The sequence below is a fragment of the Oncorhynchus gorbuscha genome, unplaced genomic scaffold, assembly GCF_021184085.1.
Source record: "Oncorhynchus gorbuscha isolate QuinsamMale2020 ecotype Even-year unplaced genomic scaffold, OgorEven_v1.0 Un_scaffold_849, whole genome shotgun sequence".
In the NCBI taxonomy this organism is placed as follows: Eukaryota; Metazoa; Chordata; class Actinopteri; order Salmoniformes; family Salmonidae; genus Oncorhynchus; species Oncorhynchus gorbuscha.
The window spans coordinates 1-19,431 of NW_025745839.1; the positions used below are offsets into that span (position 1 = coordinate 1).

The following is a 19,431-nucleotide window of genomic DNA, read 5'->3' on the forward strand; positions in this document are numbered from 1 at the left end:
TCATCGGAGTGCATGCTGGGAGTGCATGCTGGGAGTGAGTCGTCAAGCAGGAGTGATTGTGAGAGCGAATGGTTTTTCTTTTTCACTCTATCGGGTTGTTGTATGTATATATATATATTGATTAGGTTAGTTGTTTTAAGGGTATCCTGTTTAAACTATCACTAAGCACGTATAGGGGTGGTGGGATCTTTGAGGTTGGTTTTTAGCGAGGGCACAACCAGCGGGTGGGGCTGGTTGTTATGGCCACTCGTGGAAATGGAGAGTTTGAAAAACTTAGTCGGAGGCATGGAGTAAAGATTCCTGCTGCGACAGGGTGTTCAGTGGAAGAATGTAGCTTGGCTGTGGGTGCTATCATTGGGTATGATAGCATCAAATCAGCCTCAAGGATGAATAGCGCTGTAGTGATATTCTTAGATTCAATTGAAAAGGTGAATAGAATAGTTGAGATGGGTGTCGTGTTGAGAGAAACACAGACGTCGGTATTTCCGCTTATGAATCCGGCGAAGAAAGTCATGCTTTCTAACGTGCCACCATTTGTTAGAGATGAAGTGTTATGGCGAGAGTTATCGCGCCATGGTCAAATAGTGTCTACAATAAAGAAAGTTCCTTTTGGATGCAAATCTCCGTTGTTGAAACATGTCGTGTCTCATAGGAGACAAGTGCATATGATTTTAAAAAAGGAAGGAGATGAACTGGATTTAGCGTTTAGCTTTAAGATTGATGGATTTGATTATGTCTTCTATGCATCTACTGAATCAATGAAATGCTTTGGCTGTGGAAGAGAGGGGCATTTGGTGCGTAATTGTCCCGAAAATGAGCGCGCTGAGCCTGGTAGTAGTTTTAGTGCGAGTACAACTAACGCACCACCGCGAAGGGATGAACATGCTAAGGGTACAGGAGAAGAGAGAAGGTGGGCAGATGTGGTTGGAAAAGCAGGAGAGGAAGGCAGTGTGGATACGGGGGCAATTGTGGTAGATCAGAACAAAGAGGGAGGGGAAACAGTAGGCGAGATTGCGACTGCCGTCGCTGAGGTGGTGCTGGAAAATGAAATTGGAGGTCAAGAGGAGATTGAAATAACGGAAAAGGAAGCGGATGTTTTCAAAATACCGAGGAGTAAAAGGAAGAATGTAAGGGGTGGTGAAGGGTCTAATTCTAAGAGAAAGGTAGAGTTTAATAAATCAATTGAAGATGAACAAGGTGTAGAGATGGTGGAGTATTCTTCTGGGGAGGATAGTGAGAGTGAGTCATCTGACGCGTCACAACAATATAGTGAGATAAATGGGGTGGAAGGGAGGTATGGGATCGAGAGGATACGTCAATTTTTGAAGTTGACAAAAGGGAAGAAATATATGCAAGATTACAATGTAACTGATTTTTTCCCTGAACGTGAATTGTTTATTGAATCAGCAAAATTTCTGATGTCAAAAATTACAGGCGGAAGTTTGAAAACCCCTGAAATTGCTAGACTCAAGAAAGTGGTCACAAGAGTGATAAGTGATGTAAATTCTAAAGAAAATGAAAGAGTTCAGTTGCAGTCTTAACTCTGTAAAGAGATGTGGTGGCTGGATCGTCCTCTGTATATATATTTTTTTATCCATGAGCAGTTTTAAGATTTCTTCTTTAAACGTAAATGGGGCAAGAGATGTAAAAAAAAGAGCCATGGTGTATGAGTTAATTAGGGGAAAGGGAAGTGACATAATTTTTTTACAAGAAACGCATAGTAATTTGGAAAATGAAGTTATGTGGCAACAGGAGTGGGGGGACAGTGGTGTGTAGTCATAAAAACTCAAAAAGTGGGGGTGTGGTTATCTTGTTCTCAAAAGGGTTTTGCCGTTGTCATATGAGGTTGAAGAGGTAGTTGAGGGGAGGTTATTAAAAGTTAGAGCAAGGTATGAAAACATCACTATGTGTCTGATAAATGTATATGCCCCAGTGATGACAGTTGAGAGGGTATGTTTTTAGAGACACTATCAAATACCATTGAGAAATGTAACAAAGAAGATTATTTGTTTATTGCTGGGGATTTTAACTGCACAGTTAGTGATTTAGATAGAAATCACCAAGAACCTCATATAGCCTCAAGGATGTTTTTAAAACGCCTCATTGTAACAAATGAATTGTGTGATATTTGGCGGAGTCAACATGGAGGAACAAGGCAGTACACCTGGGCGCATGTGAGAGAGAACATCATCTCTATGGCCAGGTTAGATAGGTTTTATGTTTTTGAGCATCAATCTCAGGTCTGTAAATCAAGTGTGATAACTCCAGTGGGGTTTTCTGATCATTGTTTAATAACAGAGGTGGTGTTCATTAACGATGTAAAACCCAAAAGCGCATACTGGCATTTTAATATAACTTTATTGAGTGATGCTCACTTCAGAAACTGTTTCAGTTTTTTTTGGGAGAGGTGGAGATCTCAAAAAGCCAGTTTTGTATCCATTCAACAGTGGTGGGATATAGGGAAAATCCAGATTCAACAATTTTGTAATCAATACACGAGGAATGTCACTAAAGATATCACCAGATCAATGAAAGCCCTAGAGATTGAAATAGTGGAACTCATGACATTGGTTGAGACCACAGGAGATCGAGGCCATACTCAGGCCATCAAGAGGAGAAAAGCTGCATTGGCAGACCTGCTGGGTATCAGAGCACAGGGGCACTGGTGAGAAGTAAATTTCAGGGAATATCTGAAATGGATGCCTCATCCAAAATTTTCTTTGGTTTAGAGAAAAAGAATGGACAAAGAAAAATTATTCATTGTCTCAAATCAGCTGTTGGACAAGAGCTCACTAGCCCTAGTGAAATTAGAAAGAGGGCAGTAGAGTTCTACGCTGAGCTCTACAAATGTGAGTACAAAGAGGACAAAACAGTGACACAGCAGTTCTTTGATGGGCTCCCAAAGGTGGCTGCAGAAGTTCAGGTTGAGCTTGAGCAACCATTGTCTTTGCAGGATTTATACACTGCATTAAAAGGCATGGAAAATGGAAGGGCACCAGGCATTGATGGGCTTCCCGTTGACTTTTTTTAAGTCTTTTTGGGCTATGTTGGGAGAGGATTGGTTAGAAGTAGCTAATGATAGTTTAACCGGAGGGTTACTACCAATAAGCTGCAGAAGGGCTGTCCTCACCCTACTGCCCAAAAAGGGTGACCCAAGGGAGGTGAAGAACTGGAGGCCGGTGGCTTTATTGTGCACTGATTATAAGATATTGTCAAAAGCTTTGTCCAACAGGCTGAGGGAGGTGATGGGGCAAATCATACATACGGATCAGTCCTACTGTGTTCCTGGCAGGCAGATAGGGGATAACATTTCTCTGATTCGTGATTTTTTGGACGTCTCTAGGGATATTGGGTTGGATGCTGGTCTAATTTCAATTGATCAGGAAAAGGCATTTGACCGAGTTGAACATCAATACTTATGGCACACGCTTGAGGCGTTTGGGTTCAGCTCTGGTTTTATTGCCATGATCAAGGTGATATATGGTGACATTGAAAGTGTATTGAAAGTTAACGGTGGTTTGAGTGCTCCTTTTAAAGTGTGTAGAGGTATTAGGCAGGGATGTTCTATGTCAGGAATGTTATATGCCATTGCTATAGAGCCACTACTAAATAGCATTAGAAGTCGCATTGCAGGGGTGTGCTTTTCAGAGGATATTCCTCCTATTCGTCTCTCAGCCTATGCTGATGATGTAGTTGTGCTAGTGAAAATCAAGCGGAGGTGGATAGCTTGAGTCTAATTGTTGATCGTTTTAGGGGAATATCCTCTGCAAAGGTAAATTGGGAAAAGAGTTGTGCGTTACAGATTGGAGAATGGTCTGGAGGGATCATGGCTTTGCCAGGGGGGCTAGAATGGTGTAAGGGAGGTTTTAAGTATCTTGGAGTGTACTTAGGAGATGAGGGGACTATGGAAAAAAAAATTGGAGTGGGGTGGTTGAAATGGTGGAAGGGAGGATGAGGAGATGGCGTTGGTTACTATCTCGTATGTCATATAGGGGGCGCACTATTATAGTTAACAATGTGATTGCATCTGCACTGTGGCATCGGTTGTCAGTTTTAGAACCACCATCTGGCCTTCTGGCTAAGATACAGGCAATTATTGTGGATTTCTTTTGGGATAAATATCACTGGGTTCCACAAAGTGTTTTGTATTTGTCAAAAGAAGAGGGGGACAAGGTCTTGTACATCTTGCTAGTAGGGCTGCTGCTTTCCGGTTTCAGTTTATTCAAAGGTTGCTTTATGGACCGGAAAATGTGGTGTGGAGAGGGGTGGCAGGTCTTATATTACAACGGGTTGGAGGATTAGGTTTAAAGAAGGCTTTATTTCTGGTTGATAGTAGCCAGATTTCTAGGGAGAGAGTACCTCCGTTTTACAGAGGACTTCTCAGAGTATGGAGCATAATGAAGGTGTCCAGACGAACTTCAGCGGAGTCAGTGCATTGGCTGTTGGAGGAACCTCTGGTGTATGGGGCAAGACTGGATTGTACAACTGCAGCTGTTCCACATTTCTCCAAGATTCTGGTGAAGGGGAAAATCATCACCTTAAGACAGTTAATGGCCATAGCTGGGCCCGCCTTAATGGATGGAAGACGGGTGGCAGAACATTTGGGGATGAGGTCGGAAAGGATTGTCGGACAAATGCTGGGGAGCTGTAGGAAGGCTCTGTCAGCGGAAGAATGGGGTATGCTTAGTAGTCACAAGAAGAAGGTACAAGATGAAGACGTCTCATTTCCAAGACTAGGGATTACACCAAATATCCCAGAGTCAGAAAGAAAGGCGTTATTGCTGGATTTGAGAGGGTTGGAGGAGGTGGGTTTGGAGGAGGTGAATGGGAAGGACTTGTATAGGGGGTGTGTCAAGGTGTTGAATAAAGATAAATTGAAAAATAGAAAAGACACTCCATGGAGGGTAAAATTGGGCATTGATGACAAGGTAAAGCCAGCATGGAGAGCACTGTACAAACCACCGTTACAAAAGGGTACTGGAGATATGCAATGGAGGGTTTTACATGGCATCATTGCAGTTAATGCTTTTGTATCTGTTATTAATTCAGATGTTAGAGATGGATGTCCTTTTTGTAATATAAGAGAAACCATTTTTCACTGTTTTATGGAGTGTGAGAGGATAAAACCTCTATTGGAAATGCTGGAATCTTTGTTTAAAGCTGTAGGGGAATTTTTCAATAACACGGTTTTTATTTTGGGGTTTCAATATAGTAAACAACAGAAAAGAAAATGTCAAATGTTAAATTTTATTTTGGGACAAGCTAAGATGTCAATTTTTCTGAGTAGAAAACACAAGATAGAAACGGGATATGGGCAGGATGTAAGATGTGTTTTTAAAGGATTAGTAAAAGCAAGAATAAAAGTAGATTTTGAGTTCTTTTCAGCTGTAAAAGATCTCCTATTATTTGAGGAGAAGTGGGCCTACGAAAGAGCGCTTTGTTTTGTAGAAGAGGGGAAATTATTTTTGCCGATGAAATAAGTTGAATGTATATGCCTCTCTCTCTCCACCTCTCTCTCTTCATCTCTCTCTGTCTGTCTCTGCCTCTCTCTCTGTCTCTCTCTCTCCCTCTTTCTCTGCCTCTCTCTCCTGTAGTCCCTTTCTCTCTCTCTGCCTCTCTCTCTCTCCCCCTCTCTCTGTCTGTCTCTGCCTCTCTCTCTTTCTATCTCTTCTATTTCTCTTTTCTCATCAAAGCAGAAGCAGCTTTCATTGAACCTCTGTTGTTGTGTAAATGGAAACACAATGCCCTATGTCTATCATATCACTGACAGTGTTCATTTACAAGTCAGTGTAATAATAATGCGCTGCTCTCTTGGCCCACTCCAACGCACATGCCATTCAAACCTTGTTTTACCAATCACTAGAGGTAACCAACACTAACTCTACCAGATATAACTACCCAACCACTAGAGACAACCAACACTAACTCTACCAGATATAACTACCCAACCACTAGAGGCAACCAACACTAACTCTACCAGATATAACTACCCAACCACTAGAGGCAACCAACACTAACTCTACCAGATATAACTACCCAACCACTAGAGGCAACCAACACTAACTCTACCAGATATAACTACCCAACCACTAGAGACAACCAACACTAACTCTACCAGATATAACTACCCAACCACTAGAGACAACCAACACTAACTCTACCAGATATAACTACCCAACCACTAGAGACAACCAACACTAACTCTACCAGATATAACTACCCAACCACTAGAGACAACCAACACTAACTCTACCAGATATAACTACCCAACCACTAGAGGTAACCAACACTAACTCTACCAGATATAACTACCCAACCACTAGAGACAACCAACACTAACTCTACCAGATATAACTACCCAATCACTAGAGGTAACCAACACTAACTCTATCAGATATAACTACCCAACCACTAGAGACAACCAACACTAACTCTACCAGATATAACTACCCAACCACTAGAGACAACCAACACTAACTCTAGCAGATATAACTACCCAACTACTAGAGGCAACCAACACTAACTCTACCAGATATAACTACCCAACCACTAGAGGTAACCAACACTAACTCTACCAGATATAACTACCCAACCACTAGAGACAACCAACACTAACTCTAGCAGATATAACTACCCAACTACTAGAGGCAACCAACACTAACTCTACCAGATATAACTACCCAACCACTAGAGGTAACCAACACTAACTCTACCAGATATAACTACCCAACCACTAGAGGTAACCAACACTAACTCTACCAGATATAACTACCCAACCACACCCAACCATAGTCGCCAAAAGACATGAATAATTCCTACCATTTATAATGTTGTTTCACAGTTAGATTCGGTTCTGTATTAACCTTGTGGATGTGAGGCGTGACTTGGGCCTGTAGGGAGATTTCTACAGGGTTTAACTCTACTCGGACGTAGCTTCACTGTTGTCCTAGAATGGCCCATACGGTATGATGTTGACTTCAAAGTATAACCCAAAATATCATAACATAGTCAATACTTCTTGTTCACGTTTTCTCTCTAGACAACCACGAGTAAAGTAAACTATGCCAAATCCACAGTGTGAAACAAGTGTGTATTGGGAGTAACACACTGTTGACGTCTGGCTCCTGTCGTTTTGGTCCTCCTGACCAGCTCTCCCTGTGGCTTTTACAGGAGTGTCCCCAGCTGCTGCCCACCGAGCGCATCCTGGTGCCGGTCAACGTGGTGAAGCCCATCACCCTGCGGGCCAAGAACCTTCCCCAGCCACAGTCAGGACAGCGGGGCTATGAGTGTCTGCTCACCATCCAGGGTGTGGAGCAGCGGGTGCCCGCGCTCCGCTTCAACAGCAGCTGTGTTCAGTGCCAGAACACCTCGGTGAGTATAGGGGGTGAGGGTGTGCTTTGGGGTGTAAACGGGATGAATAGGGAAGTTTATGTATGTGTATGTTTAGGTGAACACAATCAATGTAAATTGTGGATATAAGGCATGTTGGAAGGAATGTATCTGATATTTGCTTTGACCTTTTAGTCACTAAGCGACATACAGTTAGTGCAATCATCTTAAAGCTAGGTGGTACAACCACATGCACTAAATATACAAAAGTATGAGGACGCCCCTTCAAATGAGTGAATTTTGCTATTTCAGCCAGACCTGTTGCTGACAGGTGTATACAATCGAGCACAAACCATGCAATCTCCATAGACAAACATTGGCAGTAGAATGGCCTTACTGAAGAGCTCAGTGACTTTCAATGTGGCACCGTCCTAGGATGCCACCTTTCCAACAAATCAGTTGCTGTGCTGTTATTGTGAAGTGGAAACATCTAGGAGCAACAACAGCTCAGCCACAAAGTGGTAGGCCACACAAGCTCACAGAACGGGACAGCCGAATGCTGAAATGCGTAGCCAGTAAAAATCGTCTGTCCTCGGTTGCAACACTCACTCCCGAGTTCCAAACTGCCCCTGGAAGCAATGTCAGCACAAGAACTGTTCGTCGGGAGCTTCATGAAATGGGTTTTCATGGCCGAGCATGAATCACACTTCACCATCTGCCAGTCCGATGGATTAATATAGATTTGGCGGACGCCAGGAGAACGCTATCTGTTGGAATGCATAGTGCCAACTGTAAAGTTTGGTGGAGGAGAAATAATTGTCTGGGGCTGTTTTAGTTCCAGTGAAGGGAAATCTTAATGCTACAACATATAATGACATTCTAGATGAATTTCTGCTTCCAACTTTGTGGCAACAGTTTGGGGAAGGCCCTTTCCTGTTTCAGCATGACAATGTCCCCGTGCACAAAGCGAGGTCCATACGGAAATGGTTTGTCGAGATCGCTGTGGAAGAATTTGACTGGCCTGCACAGAGCCCTGACCTCAACCCCATCGAACACCTCTGTAATGAATTGGAACGCTGACTGCTAGCCAGACCTACTCGCCCAACATTAGTGGCCGATCTCACTAATGTTATTGTGGCTGAATGGAAGCAAGTCCCCACAGCAATGTTCCAACATCTAGTGGAAAGCCTTCCCAGAAGAGTGGAAGCTGTTATAGCAGTAAAGGAGGGACCAACTCCATATTAATGCCCTTGATTTTAGAATGAGATGTTCGACGAGCAGATATCCACATACTTTCAGTCATGTAGTGTATCACAGTAGGTATAAACAAAGTCAAGTGCCCGTGTTAGTTCACAAAATATATATATATATATATATATATATATATATATATATATATATATATATATCGGTAGGGAGGGGCAGTTGCTCTTGCTGCTGTTCTTGTAATGGATGTGAGCTTCGACTGGAAGCCAGTGGAGAACCGCTGAGAGGCGGGGAGACGTGGGAGAACATGGGAAGTTTGAACACCAGGCAGGCTGCAGTATTCTGGATAAATTGCAGGGGTTTGATGGCACAAGTGGAGAGCAAAACCAACAGTTGCGGTAGTCCAGACGGGAGATGACTCGTACTCTGAGGTAGGCTCGTACTCTACGGATGTTGAGGAGCACGACCTGCAGGAGCGAGTCACTGCTTTGGTGTTTGCAGTGAATGCCAGGGTGTTGTCCAGGGTCATGCCAAGGTTCTTTGCACTCTGGGAGGGGGACACCGTGGAGTTGTCAACCGTGATGGAGAAGTCTTGGAGGGGAGAGGCCTTCCGTGGGCTGAAGAGAAGCTCTGTCTTGTCGAAGTTGAGCTTGAGGTGGTGGGCCGACATCCAAGCTGAGATATCTGTCAGGCACGCAGGGATGCGTGTCACCACCTGGGTGAAGAAGTGGGGGAAGGAGGAAAGTAGTTGAGTGTCATCCGCATAGCAATGATAGAAGAGACCATATGAGGATATGACAGAGCCCAGTGACTTGAGCTATAGAGAGAAGAGGAGAGGGCCTAGAACTATGCCCTGGGGGACACCAGTAGTGAGTAGTGAGTATATGGTGCAGATCCTCTCCACATCACCTGGTAGGAGCGGCCTGCCAACTAGGATGCAATCCAAGAGTGTGCAGAGCCTAAGGCACCCAGCCCTGAGAGGCTGGAGAGGAGGATCTGATGGTTCACGGTGTTGAAGGCAGAGGATACATCTAAGAGGATGAGAACAGAGGAGAGAGTCAGCTTTGGCAGTGCGGAGTGCCTCCAGGATCATTCGGACAGAGATAGCGAGAGAGTTGGTCAGAGACATATTTGAAGTTATTTGTGAAAGTGAGAAGATGCACAACTCTATCTCAGGTCTGTCTGGAGAGCCATTGACTGTAGAATCTCAATACAGGTTCCTCATTTCTAGTAATCAGTACTATTGAGCTAGTACCTACAGTACACTGTCTGGAACCAGTCCTCCATGCCCAAGGATATGTCTCCCATTGTACATGTGCACAGAGCCTTGATGAGTTTAAATGCCCTCTCTAAATTCCAGCTTCCCTCAGCAATACTATTATGTGTAATTCAGTTCTGGAACAATGGTTGGTATGAAATGAAAGACTCCCAATGAAAGGGTTTCTATGCTGAATGATATGCTAATATGATATGCTACTTTTGAATGGGAGTGTCTCAAACACTCTGACTAGCTTTGATACGTAGTTGTCTGTCAAGATGTCCTCTACCTGGCTTGAGTGTTTACGGTACTTCTGCTCTACAAATGCCTTTTCCTCTACCCTCCCTCTCTCTTTCTCTCTGGTGCTCTCTCTCTCTCCCTTTCTCTCGCTCCCTGTTCTCTCCATCTCACCCCCCCCCATCTCCCCCTCTCTGGGTCCCCATGGCGCCAACAGTACTCATATGATGGGATGGAGATGAGCAGCCTCCCTGTGGACCTGACGGTCATCTGGAACGGAGACTTCAGCATCGACAACCCTGCCGAAAATAAAGGTCAGGACCCCCCCCCCCCTCACACCCACACACCCACATCCACACACACCCCACCCGATCACCGCCGTTGCCTGTGTAGCTGGTCTCCATGGCAACAGGCGGGCAGTTGCGGCGGTATCCATCCCCCTGACACCGGCACAGACACAGAAGTGGCATTACTTTGCTGCGGTGGGCGGCGGCGTCTGGTTATAACTTTGCCTCTTCTCTCATCTCCCTCTTTCTCTCCCTTACTCTCCATCTCTCACACCTAATTTCCCTCTTTCTCTCCCTTACTCTCCATCTCTCACACCTACTTTACCTCTGCTCTCCCTCTCTCTCATCTCCCTCTTTCTCCCTCTTCCTCCCTTTTCCCTCCTTCTGTTCATCTCGTTAGCTTCACACCACTCGTCACACCACATCCTCTTCCCTTTTCCCATCGCGCCATCTCTCCAGTCGCCATCTCTTTCCCACTCCCTGTCTCTCTCTTCCCCCCCTCTCTCTCGCTCCCTCTCTCCTTTCTCTCTCTCTCCTCCTATCCTCTCTCTGTGTTTCTTTCTCTGTTTCTCTCTCTCCTCTTTCTCTCTCTCTCCTGCTATCCTCTCTCTGTGTTTCTCTCTCTTTTTCTCTCTCTCCTTCTCTTTCTCTCTCTCACCTCCACCCTTTTCCCTCCTTCTGTTCACCTCGTTAGCTTCACACCGGTCGTCTCGACCCGTCCTCTTGCCTTTTTCCATCTCTCCAGTCCCATCTCTTTACTTTCCCTCTCTCTCTCCATCTCTCCTTTCTCTCGCTCCTCTCTCTCTCTGTTTCTCTCTCTCCCTCCCTCTCTCTTTCCCTCTCTCTCACTATCTCTCGTCTCCCCTGTGGTGCCTGTTAGCTTCACAACTTCCTCTGTGGTGTTTGTTAGATTCACAACTTCCTCTGTGGTGCTTGTTAGCTTCACAACTTCCTCTGTGGTGCTTGTTAGCTTCACAACTTCCTCTGTGGTGCTTGTTAGCTTCACGCCTTCCTCTGCGCTGCTTGTTAGCTTCACGCCTTCCTCTGTCAGTTGTCTCCCTCTGCCCAGCAGCATATTACCACAGACCACATATGCATACACCAAAAGAGAATATTAAATATGCTATACTAACAGTGACTATCTATCTATCTATCTATCTATCTATCTATCTATCTATCTATCTATCTATCTATCTATCTAGTAATGGTTAATACAGTCTTTTGTTATCACTTTGGTACTATTTTCACAACTCTTAGTACAAAACTCATCACACTTGTAAAGCAGCCAGTCTTTCATTCAAAACCTGTCAGTGTGCATTCATTTTGGATTGTGAACAGCTCTCACCACACAACCATTGATTCAAAATATACGTTTATTGTGAAATGTAATGAGAGCATTCAATCAAATGAATGAAAATAAAACATAACATTTAGCATGCAATAATTTGCATCAAGCCTGTCTTTTTCCCTTTCGAGCATTTGGCCATAAATTCTCATCCACATCACAGTGAATGCCCTCATTGTTCATGCACAGCAGGAAATACCTTTTGGCCTGATGATTCCAAGCCTGACATTTGTCTGCGTTGATGTATCTGTATTAGAGGTCGACCGATTGATGATTTTTCAACGCTGATACTGATACCGATTATTGGAGAACCAAAAAAGCCGATACCGATTAATTGGCCGATTTTTATTCATTTATTTGCAATATTGACAATTACAACAATACTGAATGAACACTTATTTTAACCTAATATAATACATAAATAAAATCAATTTAGCCACAAAGAAATAATGCAGAAACAAAGTGTTGGAGAGGAAAGTAAAAGTGCAATATGTGCCATGTAAGAAAGCTAAACGTTGAAGTTCCTTGCTCAGAACATGAGAACAAATTAAAGCTGGTGGTCCCTTTTAACATGAGTCTTCAATATTCCCAGGTAAAAAGTTTTAGGTTTTAGTTATTATAGGAATTATAGGACTATACCATTTGTATTTCATTAACCTTTGACTATTGGATGTTCTTATAGGCACTTTAGTATTGCCAGTGTAACAGTATAGCTTCCATCCATCTCCTCACACCTACCTGGGCTCGAACCAGGAACACATCAACAACAGCCACCCTCGAAGCAGCGTTACCCATGCAGAGCAAGGGGAACAACTACTCCAAGTTTCAGAGCGAGTAACGTTTGAAACGCTATTAGCGCGCACCCCACCCCGTTAACTAGCTCGCCATTTCACATCGGTTACACCAGCCTAATCTCGGGAGTTGATGATAGGCTTGAAGTAATAAACAGCGCAATGCTTGAAGCACAGCGAAGAGCTGCTGGCAAAACGCACGAAAGTGCTGTTTGAATGAATGCTTATGAGCCTGCTGCTGCCTACCATCGCTCAGACTGCTCTATCAAATCATAGACTTAGTTATAACATGATAACACACAGAAATATGAGGTCATTAATATGGTTGAATCCGGAAACTATCATCTCGAAAACAAGACGTTTATTCTTTCAGTGAAATACGGAACCGTTCCGTATTTTATCTAACGGGTGGCATCCATAAGTCTAAATATTCCTGTTACATTGCACAACCTTCAATGTCATGTCATAATTACGTACAATGGCCCAAACTGTTGTATATACACTGACTCTGCGTGCAATGAACGCAAGAGAAGTGACACAATTTCACCTCGTTAATATTGCCTGTTAACCTGGATTTATTTGAGCTAAATATGCAGGTTTAAATATATAGACTTCTGTGCATTGATTTTAAGAATGGCATTGATGTTTATGGTTAGGGACACATTGGAGCAACGATACGCACCGCATCGATTATAGGCAACGCAGGACACGCTAGATAAACTAGTAATATCATCAACAATGTGTAGTTTTTTTATAAGATAAGTTTAATGCTAGCTAGCAACTTACCTTGGCTTACTGCATTTGCATAACAGGCAGTCTCCTCGTGGAGTGCAATGAGAGGCAGGTGGTTAGAGCATTGGACTAGTTAACTGTAAGGTTACAAGATTGAATCCCTCGAGCTGACAAGGTAAAAATCTGTCATTCTGCCCCTGAACAAGGCTGTTAACCCACCGTTCCTAGGCCGTCATTATAAATAAGAACGTGTTCTTAACTTCCTTGCCTAGTTAAATAAAGATTAAATAAAGGTGTAAAAAAAGGGGCCAAATCGGTGTCCAAAAATACCTATTTCCAATTGTTATGAAAACTTGAAATCGGCCCTAATTAATCAGCCATTCCGATGAATCGGTCGACCTCTAATCTGCATGCCTCATCCAGGGTCAGAAGGAGGGTGGCACACTTATGGGGATGGTGATCGCCCATCTCCATGCTCAACAAAATATCCTCCTTAGGGCTGAAAGGAGAGCATGGGGGCTGGTATAGGGTCACGAATCGGGGATGGGCCCGAAACCCTGCCTGAACCATCTCTGCATGTTGGAACCTGACATTGTCCCACACAATGACATAGGCGACCCCTTCAATTTAATTGAGAAACACAATGATGTGTACAGTGTGGTAGGATCCTAGTAGTTGCCTACGTCCTTGTTTAATAAATGTTCCTTTTGTTCGATAAAGTCTCTCTTTATATCCAAAAACCTCTGTTTTGTTGCAGGGTTTTCTTCAGTAATCCACAGGCTCAAACGCTGTCGCAACAGGCAGACAATAAATCCAAATGATATCCGTAAAGTTCATAGAAACATGTCAAACGATCCTCAGGCTGTTTTTAGCCTAAATAATCTATAATATTTCAACCGGACAATAACGTCGTCAATATAAAAGGTAAACAAGAAAGGCTCTCTCTCAGGCAGGCGCATGGAAAAGCTCTGTGACAAGGCAGGGTCCACTCATTCAGACTGCTCTTACTCCCTCATTTTTCAGAATACAAGCCTGAAACAATTTCTAAAGACTGTTGACATATAGTGGAAGGCATAGGAACTGCATTTTGAGTCCAAGTCAATGGATACTGTAATGGCATTGAATAGAAAACTACTACAAAAAAATCCTACTTCCTGAATGGATTTTTCTCAGGTTTTCACCAGCCAAATCAGTTATGTTATACTCACAGACACTTTCTTAACAGTTTTGTAAAGTTTAGAGTGTTTTCTATCCAAATCTACCAATTACATGCATATCCTATCTTCTGGGCCTGAGTAGAAGGCAGTTTAATTTGGGCACGCTTTTCATCCAAAATTCCAAATGCTGCCCTCTACCCTAGAGAAGTTAACAAACTTTAGTTTTGGCAAGTCGGTTAGGACATCTACGTTGTGCATGACACAATTCATTTTTCCAACAATTGTTTACAGACAGATTATTTCACTTTTAATTCTCTGTATCACAATTCCAGTGGGTTAGAAGATTACATACACTAAGTTGACTGTGCCTTTAAACAGCTGGGAAAATTCCAGAAAAATTATGTAATGGCTTTAAAAGCTTCTGATAGGCATTCTGTATCCTAGAGATGAACGTACTTTGGTATGAAAAGTGCAAATAAATCCCAGAACAACAGCAAAGGACCTTGTGAAGATGCTGGAGGAAACAGGCACAAAATTATCTATATCCACAGTAAAACGAGTCCTATATCGACATAACCTGAATGGCCGCTCAGCAAGGAAGAAGCCATTGCTTCAAAACTGCCATAAAAAGTCAGACTACGGTTTGCAACTGCACATGGGGACAAAGATCGTACTTTTTGGAGAAATGTCCTCTGGTCTGATGAAACAAACATAGAACTGTTTGGCCATAATGACCATCATTATATTTGGAGGAAAAGGGGAACGCTTGCAAGCCGAAGAACACCATCCCAACCGTGAAGCACAGGGGGTGGCAGCATCATGTTGTGGGGTTGCTTTGCTGCAGGAGGGACTGGTGCCCTTTACAAACTAGATGGTATCATGAGGTAGGAAAATTATGTGGATATATTGAGGTAACATCTCAAGACATTGGTCTGAAAGTTTAAGCTTGGTTGCAAATGGGTCTTCCAAATGGACAATGACCCCAAGCATACTCCAAAGTTGTTGCAAAATGGCTTAAGGACAACAAAGTCAAGGTATTGGAGTGACCATCACAAAGCCCTGACCTCAATCATATAGATAAATGTGTGGGTAGAACTGAAAAAGCCTGTGTGAGCAAGGAGGCCTACAAACCTGACTCAGTTACACCAGGAGGAATGGGCCAAAATTCACCCAACTTATTGTGGGAAGCTTGTGGAAGGCTACCCAAAACGTTTGACCCAAGTTAAACAATTTAAAGGCAATACTACCAAAAACTAATTGAGTGTTTGCAAACTTCTGACCCACTGGGAATGTGATGAAAGAAATAAAAAATAAATAATTATCTCTACTATTATTCTGACATTTCACATTCTTAAAATAAAGTGGTTATCCTAACTGACCTAAGAGGGAATTTTTACTAGGATTACATGTCAGGAATTGTGAAAAACTGAGTTGAAATGTATTTGTCTAAGGTGTATGTAAACTTCCAACTACAACTGTATATTATACAGTATATGTACAAGGACTAAACCATGCATCATGGTACTAGTTGGTTTAAACCCATACAGTACAAATAGAATCACCAATGACAATGATTAACTGCACCTCGCTGGCTTTGCAATTAGATTTATTTGCGCTCACATTTGTGTTCACATTTGAATGGATATATAGAAACATTTTGTGACCATGGAGAGATGGGGAGAGAGAGAGGGAGAATTAAAGATGAATTCCTCCTCCTCTTCTCTCCCATTAGCTACCCAGGGAGAAGGCTACTCTGGAGGCATCATTTGATGGACAAATCACACAAGCATCTAATGGCAATTAAAAACCTGTCCGGTTTCCATGGAGATGAAATGTTAAACTAGTGGATGAGCAGAGGCAAGAAGCTTCTGGTCGCAGGAGCTAAATGAGGGAGAGAAGGAGAGAGCGAGAGATAAGAAGAGAGAGAGAGAGGAAGGTAGGGAGGAAGAGAGAGAGAGAGAGAGGGGGGCAGAAGCAAGAGAGAAGGATTGAGACAGAGAGCAAGGGACAGATACAGTATCAACAAATGATGCTTTCCACAATATGATTCAAATACTGTCCATGTTCTGGAAATACTAAAACGCTGACTGTGATTGATCTACTGGTTCTGAACAGTTCTCACCCACATTTACCAGTATACATCATGAAGACTATCATTTTAAATCTAGGCTGGGTGTAAAGCACTTCGTTACAATTTCTGATGTACAAATGGCTTTATAAATGCATGTGATTGATTGACTGATTGAAATCAAGTATATGTGCGTGATGTGTTAACCTGATCTCTCCCTGTGACCCCCCCATCAGTTCACCTGTACAAGTGTGATGCCCAGAGGGGGAGCTGTGGCCTGTGTCTGAAGGCAGACCCCCTGTTTGGCTGTGTGTGGTGTAAAGGGGAGAACCGCTGCACCCTCAAGCAGCACTGTCCCCACCCTGAGAGCCAGTGGCTGGAGCGCAATGGACTCAACAGCAAGTGTACCCACCCACGCATCACCCAGGTGAGAACGCACACACACACACACACAAACACACACACACACACAAACACACACACACACAAAGATCCTCACTTCTACTGAAACTGGACTGGACCTGTCATCAACCCCAATGATCCTCTCTTCTACTGAAACTGGATCTGTCATCAACCCCAAAGATCCTCTCTTCTACTGAAACTGGACTGGACCTGTCATCAACCCCAAAGATCCTCTCTTCTACTGAAACTGGGCTGGACCTGTCATCAACCCCAAAGATCCTCTCTTCTACTGAAACTGGACCTGTCATCAACCCCAAAGATCCTCTCTTCTACTGAAACTGGACTGGACCTGTCATCAACCCCAATGATCCTCTCTTCTACTGAAACTGGACCTGTCATCAACCCCAAAGATCCTCTCTTCTACTGAAACTGGACTGGACCTGTCATCAACCCCAAAGATCCTCTCTTCTACTGAAACTGGGCCTGTCATCAACCCCAAAGATCCTCTCTTCTACTGAAACTGGACTGGACCTGTCATTAACCCCAAAGATCCTCTCTTCTACTGAAACTGGGCCTGTCATCAACCCCAAAGATCCTCTCTTCTACTGAAACTGGGCCTGTCATCAACCCCAAAGATCCTCTCTTCTACTGAAACTGGACTGGATCTGTCATCAACCCCAAAGATCCTCTCTTCTACTGAAACTGGACTGGATCTGTCATCAACCCCAAAGATCCTCTCTTCTACTGAAACTGGACTGGACCTGTCATCAACCCCAAAGATCCTCTCTTCTACTGAAACTGGACTGGATCTGTCATCAACCCCAAAGATCCTCTCTTCTACTGAAACTGGACTGGACCTGTCATCAACCCCAAAGATCCTCTCTTCTACTGAAACTGGGCTGGACCTGTCATCAACCCCAAAGATCCTCTCTTCTACTGAAACTGGACCTGTCATCAACCCCAAAGATCCTCTCTTCTACTGAAACTGGACTGGACCTGTCATCAACCCCAATGATCCTCTCTTCTACTGAAACTGGACCTGTCATCAACCCCAAAGATCCTCTCTTCTACTGAAACTGGACTGGACCTGTCATCAACCCCAAAGATCCTCTCTTCTACTGAAACTGGGCCTGTCATCAACCCCAAAGATCCTCTCTTCTACTGAAACTGGACTGGACCTGTCATTAACCCCAAAGATCCTCTCTTCTACTGAAACTGGGCCTGTCATCAACCCCAAAGATCCTCTCTTCTACTGAAACTGGGCCTGTCATCAACCCCAAAGATCCTCTCTTCTACTGAAACTGGACTGGATCTGTCATCAACCCCAAAGATCCTCTCTTCTACTGAAACTGGACTGGATCTGTCATCAACCCCAAAGATCCTCTCTTCTACTGAAACTGGACTGGACCTGTCATCAACCCCAAAGATCCTCTCTTCTACTGAAACTGGACTGGATCTGTCATCAACCCCAAAGATCCTCTCTTCTACTGAAACTGGACTGGATCTGTCATCAACCTGGATATGAATAATATAATATATAAATTAACTAATAAAGGCCCAATTTTGAAAAACTACAAAAACACAGCAGCAGCCCCACTATTTCATATCAAGTCAATGAATGACAACACTACATGTTTTTGTTGGCTTTACTCTCCATTCACACCGGATTGTTGGCATGATGATGAGCTTCAATGTGTTGTATAGTAAGAGGCGACGTGGTAGGAACCGTGGCGATGAGGATCATACCTAGCAAATCACTGTAGCCATATTCTCCTACACAAAATATGGATTTGAGAGGGAAAGGACTTGATTGGTTTTACAATATGTATACTATTTGCAACCAAAGGCTGTATAGACATGAAATAAAAATAGCTAATTAACTTTTGTATATGTCTAATGCAATTTAGCGTTTAGAACTACAAGGCAAAAGCATTCCGAATCAAATGAAAATGATTATTTTAGCTAAGTAAAATTATACAACAGTAAATTACTGATACTCAAGTGATTACCATTCCCCACAAGATCCTCACAGAACCGTCGAAATCTAGGCATTCTGAGCTTTGCTAGGCGTCAAATTTGAGTTTTACCACTAGCCAGTTTGACTAGTTACTGTACGTCTTTACCTCAATCCTTCCTTTCTGGTACATTTACACAGCAGTAGCTGACCAATAGTGTTTGCATTTCACTCATTAATTCTGATATAAGGTGTTGTATTTGTAACACATTTAGACACATATCTACCTCTTCGGCTGCACTGTCTTTGGCTTCGCTGTCCTCTCCGCCTGTCTTTGGCTTTGCTGTCCTCTCCGCCTGTCTTTGGCTTCGCTGTCCTCTCCGCCTGTCTTTGGCTTCGCTGTCCTCTCCGCCTGTCTTTGGCTTCGCTGTCCTCTCCGCCTGTCTTGGCTTCGCTGTCCTCTCCGCCTGTCTTTGGCTTCGCTGTCCTCTCCGCCTGTCTTTGGCTTCGCTGTCCTCTCCGCCTGTCTTTGGCTTCGCTGTCCTCTCCGCCTGTCTTTGGCTTCGCTGTCCTCTCCGCCTGTCTTTGGCTTCGCTGTCCTCTCCGCCTGTCTTTGGCTTCGCTGTCCTCTCCGCCTGTCTTTGGCTTCGCTGTCCTCTCCGCCT

At 43.6% G+C, this 19,431-nt stretch overlaps 1 protein-coding gene across 1 annotated transcript in view; it reads left to right on the forward strand.

Annotated features, from left to right (window-relative positions):
- Positions 1-7,170: 7,170 nt before the first annotated feature.
- Positions 7,171-19,431, forward strand: part of LOC124020539 (plexin-A4-like) — a gene marked incomplete at its 5' end in the record, with an annotated part of 67,489 nt that continues 55,228 nt past the window's right edge. Inside the window, 3 exons of the mRNA XM_046335777.1 lie at positions 7,171-7,371; positions 10,248-10,344; positions 16,647-16,837. Coding sequence (XP_046191733.1) covers positions 7,171-7,371; positions 10,248-10,344; positions 16,647-16,837 — 489 coding nt within the window. The remainder of the gene's footprint in view (positions 7,372-10,247; positions 10,345-16,646; positions 16,838-19,431) is intronic.